The sequence below is a fragment of the Rhinoraja longicauda genome, chromosome 16 (genome assembly GCF_053455715.1).
Source record: "Rhinoraja longicauda isolate Sanriku21f chromosome 16, sRhiLon1.1, whole genome shotgun sequence".
Taxonomy (NCBI): domain Eukaryota; kingdom Metazoa; phylum Chordata; class Chondrichthyes; order Rajiformes; family Arhynchobatidae; genus Rhinoraja; species Rhinoraja longicauda.
This window is the reverse complement of record NC_135968.1, coordinates 20,760,812-20,773,228: the sequence shown is the minus strand read 5'-3', so window position 1 is coordinate 20,773,228 and position 12,417 is coordinate 20,760,812. Positions and strand designations below refer to the sequence as shown.

Genomic DNA, 12,417 nt, shown 5'->3' with positions numbered 1-12,417 from the left:
TCCAGAGCCAGCACATCCTTCCTCAGATATGGTTGCCAAAATTGCTCACATTATACTGGGGTTAAACATTTTTAAGTGATTTACAGTTTTATGTTTGTGCATATGTGAACTGATTAAATTGCTTGAGAATTGGTAAATAACCTGCACAGTCAACTAATCAGCAATGAACGTAAAGTGCTCATCACATGAAATGAAATGCAAATTACTTGCGTTGAAGAGTACAGTGGAGAAGTTAACATAAGCAAAAATCAATCACTCTACTTTGAAGTACGTCAGAGGATAAAAATCTTCATTTTCAGATTTAGATTTGCATCTCATTTTTTCCATCTTCGCATTTCTCATCATTTAGATATGTAGAAACACAGCTGCACGAATCCTGCCAAATGCTGGATAAGTACTGACATGTTTGTCACAGTTCTGAAACAACAGAACCTGAATTGTAAGAAATGTATGTCTATTCAGATGCATGACAAGTACTTACCTCAAGATTTTTTTTAATACATGATACAAAAGGATTGAAATATGACAAGTGCCATTTGTGCTGCTCCAATACCGAGTAAAAACTATCTGAACTAAGAGTCTAGGAAGGAACTGCTGAATTACACCAAAGATAGACACAAAATGCTGGAGTAACTCAGCGGGTCAGTCAGCATCTCTGGAGGAAAGGAATAGGTGATGTTTCCCTCTCCCGACACTCAGTCTGAAGAAGGGTCTTGACCCGAAACGTCACATTCCTTTTCTCCAGAGATGTTGCCTGACCCAAAAAGTTGGAGTAACTCAGCGGGTCAATCAGCATCTCTGAAGGAAAGGATTAGCTGATGTTTCTTTTTCCCCTGACTGTCAGTCTGAAAAAGGATCTCGACCCGAAACCTCACCCATTCCATCTCTCCAGAGATGCTGCCTGTCCTGCTGAGTTACTTCAGCATTTTGTGTCTACCTTCGATTCCGACACAGTTCTTTCCTACATATGTTGCCTGACCCGCTGAGTTACCCCAGCAATTTGTGTCTATCTTTGAACCAAGAGTCTAATTACTTCAACATGCCTTTAAATGGCATAACTATCATTGAATCAACCACCATCAAAGAAGGCCAGAAGTTTAGAAACAAGGAACTGCAGATGCTGGTTTACAAAATAAGATACAAAGTGCTGGAGTAACTCAGCGGGTCAGGGAGCATCTCTGGAAATCATGGATGGGTGACATTTTGGGTTGGCACCCTTCTTCAGACTCAGAATCTATATTCTTGAAAAGAATAACTTAGTTCTGCTAATTTATCTTAATATCATGACATATCCAATACATTTTTCACACTATAAATAGACACCAAGTGCTGGAGTAACTCAGCGGGACAGGCAGATTCTCTGGAGGACATGGATAGAAACATATAAAATAGGTGCAGGAATAGGCCATTCAGCCCTTCAAGCATTCATGGATGATCATCCAGAATCAGTACCCTGTTCCTGCTTTCTCCCCATATCCCTTGATTCTGTTAGCCCGAAGAGCTATATCCAACTCTCTCTTGAATACATCCACTGAATTGGCCTCCACTGCCTTCTATGGTAGAGAATTCCAGATTCACAACTCACTGGGTGAAAAAGTTTTTCCTCATCTCTGTCCTCAATGGCCTACCCCTTATTCTTAAACTGCGACCCCTGGTTCTGGACTCCCCCAACATCGGGAACATTTTTCCTGCATCTAGCCTGTCCAATCCCTTAAGAATTTTATATGTTTCTATAAGATCCCCTGATAGGTTACATTTCAGGTCGAGACTGTTCTTCAGACCCATTGATTCCTCCAGAGATGCTGCCTGACCCGCTGAGTTTCTCCAGCACTCGTGTCTTTTTTTGTAAACCAGCATCTGCAGTTCCTGGTCTATATCTTTTGTGCTGCCACCTTACACCGGAATTTGATCTGGGCTTGCTTCTTCTTCAGGATATTTACTTTGGCAATCTGTATGCCTCGCCTCTCACAATGACGCATTGGCTAAGTTCTCATATAACTCATTGCTCTCTTGCAATGCGACGCATCGTTACTCGCAGGAATCTGACCCAATGCTCAATTGCTTGCCAATAGCTACCTATAATCCGTCATTTACATGAACTGTGTTGTGATTGCCAAGCTTGTGAGCTGTCCATGGTGCTGATTTCGCCTTCATTTTAAGCTGTAGACTTGACATTTAGATTTCGGAGATGCGATGCGAAAACAGGTCCTTTGACCCACCGAATCCACGCCAACCAGTTACACCCTGTACACTAGCACTATCCTACACACTAGGGACAATTTATTTGCTCTATTGCCATAGCCCTGCAAATGTGCTTGCCTTAAGTGCCTTCCCAATTTACATTCAAAATCATTGACGGCCTTCCCTTCCACCACCTTCGTAAACAGCAAGTTCTAGGCCATTACTTAGGTAACTTATTTTCTTCAGACGAAGCTTTTTTGTTGCATGCTATGCTATCCGGGCAGCGAAAAAATGATACATGGTTATAACCAAGCCTTCCACAGTGTACAGATACACACATAAAGGGTATAATGCCTCGTGCAAAATAAAGCCCAGTAAAGTCCAATTAAAGATAGTCCGAGGGTCTCCAACGAGGTAACTCAGGACCGCTCTTTAGTTGTTCAGTTACTTGATAACAGCTGGGAAGAAACTGTATCTGAATCTGGAGATTTGCGTTTTAACACTTCTGCACGGGAGGGGGGGGGGGGGGGGGGGACATGGATAATTGACGGGTCTGCGGGCCAATGGGTAGCAGCCTCTCCGCCGGCGCTGCGGTCCAATGAGGGGCGAGGGGCGGGCTCTGGCGGCGCGAGTGACCTGTCGCCGTGGCAACGGACGGCGGCCGGTAACTTGTGTTTTGGGGGGAGAGGCCGGTGAACAGCGCCTTGTGTTTGGGGGGGGGAGGCAGGTGAGCGGACAGCGACTTGTGTTTGGGGGAGGCAGGTGACCGGACGGCAGCATGTGTTTGGGGGCCGGTGAGTTGACGGCGGCTTGTGTGTTTGGGGGAGGCCGGTGAGCGGACGGCAGCTTGTGGGGCCGGGGGTTAGAGTCCTCACGACGCCCCCCACCCGTCCGCCATCTTGTTGAGGGGGACCCCAGGCCTGTTCCCGGTGCTCACTGACATGGTGAAGGGAGGTGAAAAGCACCTCCACCGCTCCGGCTGGTTTTCCTCGTTGGCTTAATGGTTGATGTGCATTCGGACTTGTTTCGGGAGCTGCCGCGGTTATCGATGCCTTTACTCCGAATGACGGCTCCGCGCCTGCCTCCGCCGGCGACCCCGGCCCTTCCTTGGCTTCACCGCCTGCCCACGGCGCATGCGTTGGGGGGGGGTGCAGGCATGAGATGCACGGTGGTGGGAATGGGTGTACAGTGGGGGTGGGAATGGGATGATGAGTGGGTGTGGGAATGGGAAGATGAGTGGGGGTGGGAATGGGATGATGAGTGGGGGTGGGAATGGGATGATGAGTGGCGGTGGGAATGGGATGATGGACGGCCAATGGAATGATGCACAGCAGTGGGAATGGGATGATGCACCGTGGTGGGAATGGGTGAGGATGAATTGCATTGGTGTTGCAGTCATGGGATGCACAGTTACGGGAATGAGATGATACACGGCAGTGGGAGTGGGATGTTGCACGGCCAATGGGATGATGCAGGCGGTGGGAATGGGTGAGGATGAGTTGCATTGGTGTTGCAGTCATCGGATGCACACTTGTGGGAATGGGATGATGCACGATGGTGGGAGTGGGATGTACAGTGGTGGTGGGAATGGGATGATGAGTGGGGGTGGAAATGGGATGATGGACGGCCAATGGGATGATGTACAGTAGTGGGAATGGGATGATGCACGGCGGTGGGAATGGGTGAGGATGAGTTCCATTGGTGTTGCAGTCATGGGATACACAGTTACGGGAATGAGATGATGCACGGCCATTGGGATGATGCACAGTAGTGGGAATGGGATGATGCGCGATAGTGGGAGTGGGATGATGCACGGCGGTGGGAATGCGATGATGCAGGCAGTGGGAATGGGTGAGGATGAGTTGCATTGGTGTTGCAGTCATGGGATGCACACTTGTGGGAATGGGATGATGCACGATGGTGGGAGTAGGATGTACAGTGGTGGTGGGGGGAATGGAATGATGAGTGGCAGTGGGAATTGGATGAGTGGCAGTGGGAATGAGCTGCACGATTGTGGGAATGGGATGATGCACGGTCGTGTAAATGGGATGTACAGGGTGAGAGTGTGGAAGATGAATTACATTGTTGTTACAGATATGGGCTGTACAGAGGGGTTGTCCAGATAGGGGAATAGACAATAGGTGCAGGAGTAGGCCATTCGGCCCTTCGAGCCAGCACCATCATTCACTGTAATCATGGCTAATCATCCACAATCAGTATCCCGTCCCTGCCTTCTCCCCATATCCCTTGACTGCTATCTTTAAGAGCTCTATCCAACTCTCTCGAAAGCATCCAGAGAATCGTCTCCACTGCCTTCTGAGGCAGAGAATTCCACAGATTCACAGATTCAAGTTTTTCCTCATCTCCGTTCTAAATGACCTACCCCTTATTCTTAAACTGTGGACCCTGGTTCTGCACTCCCCCAACATCGAGACCATGTTTCCTGCCTCTAGCATGTCTAATCCCTTAATAATCCTATATGTTTCAATAAGATCCCCTCTCATCCTTCTAAATTCCAGTGTATACAAGCCCAGTCGCTCCATTCTTTCAACATATGACAGTCCAGCCATCCCAGGAATTAACCTCGTGAACCTACGCTGCACTCCCTCAATAGCAAGAATGTCCTTCCTCAAATTTGGAGACCAAAACTGCACACAATACTCCAGGTGTGGTCTCACCAGGGCCCTGTACAACCACAGAAGGACCTCTTTGCTCCTATACTCAATTCCTCTTGTTATGCCATTAGCTTTCTTCGCTGCCTGCTGTACCTGCATGCTAACTTTCAGTAACTAATGTACAAGGGCACCCAGATCTCGTTGTACTTCCCCCTTTTCCTAATTTGACACCATTCAGATAATAATCTGCCTTCCTGTTCTTGCCACCAAAGTGGATAACCTCAGATTTATCCACATTAAACTGCATCTGCCATGCATCTGCCCACTCACCCAACCTGTCCAAGTCATCCTGCATCCTCATAGCATCCTCCTCACAATTTACACTGCCACCCAGCTTTGTGTCATCTGCAAATTTTCTAATGTTACTTTTAATCCCTTCATCTAAATCATTAATGTAAATTGTAAATAGCTGCTGTCCCAGCACCGAGGCTTGCGGTACCCCACTAGTCACTGCCCGTTACCCCCTACTTCTTGTTTTCTGTCTGCCAACCAATTTTCTATCCATGTCAGTACCCTACCCCCCAATACCATTTGTTCTAATTTTGCCCATAATCTTCCATGTGAGATGTTATCAAAGGCTTTCTGAAAGTCCAGGTACACTACATCCACTGGCTCTCCCGTCCAATCTCCTCGTTACATCCTCAAACATTTCCAGAAGATTAGTCAAGCATAATTTTCCCTTCGTAAATCCATGCTGACACGGACCGATCCTGTTACTGCTATCCAAATGTGCTGCTATTTCATCTTTTATAATTGTCTCCAGCATCTTCCCCACCTCAAATATCAGGCTAAATGGTCTATAATTCCCTGTTTTCTCTCTCCCTCCTTTTTTAAAAAGTGGGATAACATTAGCTATAGCTATACTTCTCTTTTCTTTATATAATGTCCTTGACTTCCCTTGTCAGCCAAGGCACCTCTTACTCCCCTTAGAATTTTCTTCCTCTTTGGAATAAACTGATCCTGCACCTTCTGTATTGTTCCCAGAAATACCTGACATTGTTGTTCCACTGTGATCCCTGCTGGGGTCTCCTTCCAGTCAACTTTGGCCAGCTCCTCCCTCATGCCTCCATAGTCCCCTGCTCTAATGTAATACTGACACTTCCGATTTTCCCTTCTCCCTTTCAAATTGTAGATTAAAACTTATGTTATGGTCACTACCTCCTAATGGCTCCTTTACCTTGAGTTCCCTTATCAAATCCGGTTCATTACACAATGGTGTACATGGTAGTGGAAATGGGATGCACGGTAGTGGGAAATGCTGAAGATAAATTGCATTGGTGCTGCAGAGAGCGGATGGACAGAGGGGTTGCCCAGTGGTCAGAATGGGTGAAGATGAATTGCATGGGTGCTGCAGAAATAGGATGCACGGAGGGGTGCCCAGTAGTTGAATTGGGTGAAGTTGAATGGCATAGATGCTTCAGTAATAAGTTGCCACGGAAATGTTGACAAACAGTGAGAATGGCTGAAGATGAATTGCCTTTCTGCTGCGGGAATGGGATGACACAGAAGGTTTTTCATGCAGCAGGATGGGTGAAGATGAATTGTATTGGGACTGCAGTAAAAGGAATGCACAGAGGGGATGCTCAGCAGTGGAAATGGGTGAGGATGCATGACATTGGGGCTGCAGTATGGGATGCCGCAGAGGCGTCCCCAAGTCGTGAGAATGTGTGAGGATGAATTGCATTGGTGCTGCAGGAATGGGATGCAGAGTGGGGTTGCCCAGTAGTGAGAATGGGAGATGATGAATGGCATAGATGATGCAGAAAAGAGTTGCTACAGAAGAGATGCCGAGCAATTCTCCAGAGCAACCATGTTCTCCAGAAATGCTGCCTGACCTGCTGAGTTACTCCAGCACTTTGTATCTATCATTGCTGGAGAAACTCCTCCCGGAGAGCCCCGGAAAAGCCGAGGTCTGAGTCTCGTGGATCGGAGCCCACTGGTCAGTGCCCATGGCCGACGGAGTTGACGGCTGTGGCCTGGGTGGGCACCAAGGAGGACCCAGAGAGGAACCGGCAGCAATAGTGGAGAGGTCAATGCGGTGGACGATGATGCCGCTGACCGACAGACGAGGACGGGCCACGTGGGAGTGAGGACAATGCTGTCAGGGGGAAGGAACAAAGGAGGACCCGGCGTGGAGGGACAGCTGTGTGGGAGGGAAAGATCAATGGAGGACCCGGCATGGGGGGGGGGGGGGGGGGGGGCGCTCTGAGGGAAGGGGAGAGGGTGGAGAACAAAATGGGACCTGGTGCGGAATACTTTGTAACTTTGTCAGCGCCGTTAATGTGGCGACTCTTTGCATACCTTGGGTGTGCAAGCAAAGAATTTCACTGTGACAACTCGCATATGAAAATAAAGTATTCATTCATTCATTGGGAATGGGTGAACATGAGTTGCATATCCACTGCAGCAATGGGATGATGCAGAAAGTTTGCCATGCAGTAGGATGGTTGAAGATGAATTGCTCTTGTGCTGCAGTAATGGGATGCCACTGAAGAGTTGCCAAGCAGTTGGAATGTGTGAGAACGCATGGCATTGGGATTGCAGGAATGGGATGTAACAGAGGGTTCGTCAAGCAATTGGAAGGTTGAAGACAAATTGAATTGGTGCTGCAGGAATGTGATGATGCAGAAGGATTGCCATGCAATGGGATGGGTGAAGATGAATTGCATTGGTGCTGCAGCAATGGGATGCCCATAGTGGTTGCCAAGCAGTGTGAAGAGTGACGATGATTTGCAGTAGTGCTTCAGTAATGGGATGGCACAGGAGGTTTTCCCAGTCATGGGAATGGCTGAGGATTCACAAGGTACGGGGATGAACCAATTGATGAATTGACCTGGCTTTTATTTTCATTCATTCACAAGAAAACTAAACATCAAAGTTCCACCAATATTTACCTCACCCTAACCTCGCAATTGCTTTGAACTTAATGGTGGAGGTGGAAACCTTCATTGCATTCATGCTGTTACCAGGTGCAGCAAGTCAACCACTGGCCACACTCACTGACACACATTTGGTTTTGCTGAGTTCTGTGCATTATCCATTTCAAGTTTTTTTTTGTAATTTTGAAAATATGGTTTCTTAAGTACAAAATGATTAATATTCAACAAAAAATAAAGTTATATGCATAACTCAAAGAGGCATGAACTATTGAATTTTAAATGTTGTTTTCATACCTACGAAGCCCAGTACACAAGAAATCTATTCACCAACCCACCCATCCATCTTCCTGTATAGTAGCTGGTCCATCCCTAGACAAGAGGAAGATGGGAGTGTTTCTTCCCCATGACAGAGGGGAGTAGGCACAGGTTTGTGTAGACTTGGTGGGTCATAGAATCATATAACAAAGAAAAATGCCCTATGGCAGTGAAGACAGATCAACTCTAGACATTTGCTAGGTATGGTCATGATCTGCCGAAGGTTTCAGTATTTTATTGCTGTGTACACTTCAACAATATTTCTTTTTCTACATCTACCAAAGCATTATCCCCACACCCATTCCCTGCTCCAATTATAAACATTTTCGTACAAATGATCAGTCTTCCCCCTGTCCCTTCCATGTTCAGCATCACCCTCCCTGCCCCAGGAAATTGCAACTCCAGAAGGAAACTCGGGTGGTAAAGAATTAGTTATATATTCATAAATTAAAATGAGATGTTCAATTAATTAAACATGAATGACAGTTCTTCCACAAGTGGGGACAATCCTTTTCACATCATGTATTTTCTGTAGACACAAAATGCTGGAGTAACTCAGCAGAACAGGCAGCATCTCTGGCCCGCTGAGTTACTCCAGCATTTTGTGTTTATCTTCGATTTAAACCAGCATCTGAAGTTCTTTCCTACACATGTATTTTCTGCAATTACACTTCATAATATAATCTGATATATCATAAAGCAATATATGCATGAGCTTTCCAATGTTTAGCCCTTTGCTAAACATCTGTAATCAATGTTGTCCAATTATGACCTCTGTCTCTTCTTCATATAACATGTTATTTTTTGCATGTGAGCAGTAATTTCCAGTTTGGTACAGAATCAAATGTTGTTCCAAGAAGAATTTGCTTTAGTATATGAAATCTGAAATTGAACAATTAACATTTTAACTTATCCCTTTTGATCCGGCACGGTGGTGCAGCAGTAGAGTTGCTGCCTTATAACACCAGAGACACAGGTTCGATCCTGACCATGAGTGCTGCCTCTACAGAATTTGTGACCGTGTGGGTTTTCTCTAGGTGCTCTGGTTTCCTCCTACACTCCAAAGACCTACAGGTTTGTAGGTAAAAATTGTAAATTGTCCCAAGTGTGTAGGATAGTGTTCGCATATGGGGATCACTAGTTGGCGTGGATTCAGTGGGCCGAAGGACATGTTTCCACGCTGTATCTCTAAAGACTAAAGCGCAGTACAGGTAAAGCCGTAACTCTGCCTTAACTCTATGCTAAAGTAAATAATGCAGTGTTTCCTTTGATTTACAGAAATTCGCGAAATTATTTCCAAATAACTTTCTATCAGTCACTGAGGCAAAATGGCTGAAGGTTTGGCAAGTCTTTGTATTCTCCATACCCCCATTTCTGATCTCAATATTCTACATGGAGCCGTCATCAGTTCCTTGGGAAAACAAGATGCAAGGTGAAGAATCCTTGGTGCTGCTTCAGACTTCAAAATGAAAGAAAATGGCAAATCCATCTCCCACACCTGATAACATCACATGAATTTATACAGTCCTGATTATTGGTGGACTACACCAGCATGGCTCATTCATTTGACTCTGCAAGAAGAGAGATGACAGATACAATACATCCCACCTATCACACTGGCAGTGCAAGCACAGCAACAAAGTACCTGTTAAAGAAGCAGCACAAGCAAATGAATGGACCGCCCAGGGCAACTCGATCTAATTCACCCATGGGCAGGGTGATCCTTATCACAGGTGCTTCTCCAATTGAAGGTAAGACCAGGTGTACATAATAACATCACAGTAATATCCACTTCACATTCTGTTTTAAATTGGATCTGCTTAAAAAATAATAATATTTTAGCGGCCTTAAGGCTTTTAGCACTAACCCCATGGATTGGAGCTACCTTATGAAATTGAAGCATGTACTTTTTCAGCACAGGAGATGATTCAGTTCATATTTCCATGCCATCTGACAAAGGGCTTTTGAAACTAATTATATGAACTCATACTCAGCTTCCATCCTTTATTTCTAGTTCTGGAGTGAATCCATCTGAAAATATAGTGACTTATTCTTCTTTGAGGATGAGTTTTAGCTGTCTTATTTCTGAATGGAGGCAAGGACAAAACTAATAATAATCTGTCATAATAATAAGAGTCTGAAGAATGGTCCCAACCCTATCTATTTTCTCCAGAGATCCTGCCTGACCCACTGAGTTACTCCAGCAATTTGTGTCTATGGACAAAACTGCTTGCCATTTGACATTAATTGCCAATAAATTGATAATATTATTCAGATATATCCTGAAGGAGAAATAAATTCCAGTTTAATTCGCACTGAATCTGTCCATTCATGCACTTGGCCGTGGCAAATGCCTTATCATAATGTATAGTGGATTTCCTAATGTAACTTAGTCAGTAAATAAATAAGATTGCTTCCATTTTGTTTTCAACATTGGGGTTCATTGATAGAACAATTAACATTACACTGTGTGCACTGAAAATTTATTGCTCCAGTTGATTTGTCTACTGTTTATGACAAATTCCACAATTCCTTTCAATATCTAAATATAGAATTTAAGGTAGGGGGGAAAGATTAAATGGGAACCAGGGGGTAATTTTTTACACAAAGGGTCGTGGGTGTATGGTACAAGCAGCTGGAGAAGGTAGTTTTTTAATAAAAAAACATTTAGACAGGTACATTGATAGAGTAATATGGGCTAAAAGCAGGCAGGTAGGTCTAGTGTAGGTGGCATATGTTGGTTGGCATGGGCAATTTGGGCCGAAGGACCTGGTTCCACCCTGGATGACTCAATAACTCTATATTCAATGACAGCATTTACTAGCTTTATGAAGAATTCCAAGATTCATAATTTGTTTTTATTTCAACAATAAAACCTCCTATTTTGCTTGGGCAGCTTACACCCAGCGGTATGAATATTGATTTCTCTTACTTTAAGTAACTCTTGCATCCCCTCTGTCCCCATCCCCCCCCCCCCCCCCCCCCCCCCACCCTAGATGTCTGCTAGTTTTACAGACATCCTGGTGAGTACCCCTGTCTGTATTAACTCGTTATCACCTAGCCCACAGCCAACAATGGACTATTCTGGGCTCCAACTTTCCTTGATTATCATTACTTTTTTGCGAATCTTTCAGTCATTTGTTCTATATCTCTCTATATCGCCATCTATATCACTCATTTCCCTTTCCCCAGACTTTCAGTCTGAAGAAGGTCTCGACCCGAAACGTCTTCTATTCGATTGTAATCATGTTTAGTCTTTTCGCTGAATAGCGTGCAACAAAAAACTTTTCATTGTACCTCAATGCATGTGACAATAATATTTGAACTACACTAAACCTAACGTTGGAGAATTTTGATACACAGTCTGGAGGCTGCAATGTGTCCATACAGAAAATGAAGTATTATTCCTCAAGCTCTCCTTGGCAGGAGGCCTGGACAGATAGGTCAGAATGGGAGTGGGATGATGAATTAATGTGGCAGGCAACTCGCCTGTGAGCTTAACTTAGGTACTCTGCAAAACATTCACCCACTCGGCAAGCAGACACCAGTCCTTCACCTGTTTATATTTGATCCAGACTAAGATCAGATTTTAAGTAAATTAACCTCTTTTTTGCCAGCTGGCATTGAAGACTGTGATTCGGCCGAGGCAATCCACAACATCACCGTAGGGAAAAGCCTGGACGGGAAACTGGGATTCAGTGTCCGTGGAGGCTCTGAGCATGGTCTTGGAATATTTGTGAGCAGAGTGGAAGAAGGAAGTGCAGCTGGTAAGTTATGCCTCACTAAATTATATTTTAAATTAATAATTTTACTTGCATTAAGTTACATGTACTTATTGATTTGGGCTTGGCCTCATGTTGCCATTCCTGGAATGAGTGTTCTTATGTACTTTTGTAAAAATGTAGCCATCCCCTTTTTGTGTTTTGTGTTTTTGTGTTTATCTGGTATAAACTAGCATCTGCAGTTCCTTCCTACACAGGAGAACACCCTATCTTGTGGACCGTTCAGTAATCTGATGAGCGGAGGAAGAGGTTGTTCCTGAGTCTGGTGGAAATGCTATCAAACTTTTGTGTCTCCTGCCAATTGGGGGGGGGGAGGGGAAGAAGAAGAGGGAATAATATAATACAAATGTTGAGCTGTGAGATGTTTATTTTTGTTTTGTTTTTCTGCTTAGACCAGAGTGGCCTCTGCGTGGGTGATAAAATGATGGAGGTGAATGGAATAAGCTTTGAGAACATTACGATGGGAAGTGCTGTGACTGTACTCACTGGGAGTCAGCGTTTACGTTTGGTGGTAAGACGATTGGGAAAAGTGCCAGGGATCAAATATTCCAAAGAGCTGACTACATGGTAAGTAAACTGTATGCT

General features: G+C 44.9%; 1 protein-coding gene across 4 annotated transcripts in view; it reads left to right on the top strand.

Moving 5' to 3' along the window:
- Positions 1–2,826: 2,826 nt before the first annotated feature.
- pdzd7a (PDZ domain containing 7a) overlaps positions 2,827–12,417 on the top strand; it is a 57,205-nt gene continuing 47,614 nt past the window's right edge. For 2 of the 4 annotated variants that reach the window (XM_078412813.1, XM_078412810.1), the window contains exons 1-4: positions 2,827–2,845; positions 9,329–9,801; positions 11,668–11,817; positions 12,225–12,399. In XM_078412813.1, coding sequence (XP_078268939.1) covers positions 9,603–9,801; positions 11,668–11,817; positions 12,225–12,399 — 524 coding nt within the window. In that variant the 5' untranslated portion in view covers positions 2,827–2,845; positions 9,329–9,602. The other 2 variants (XM_078412811.1, XM_078412812.1) reach the window with 2 other exon arrangements.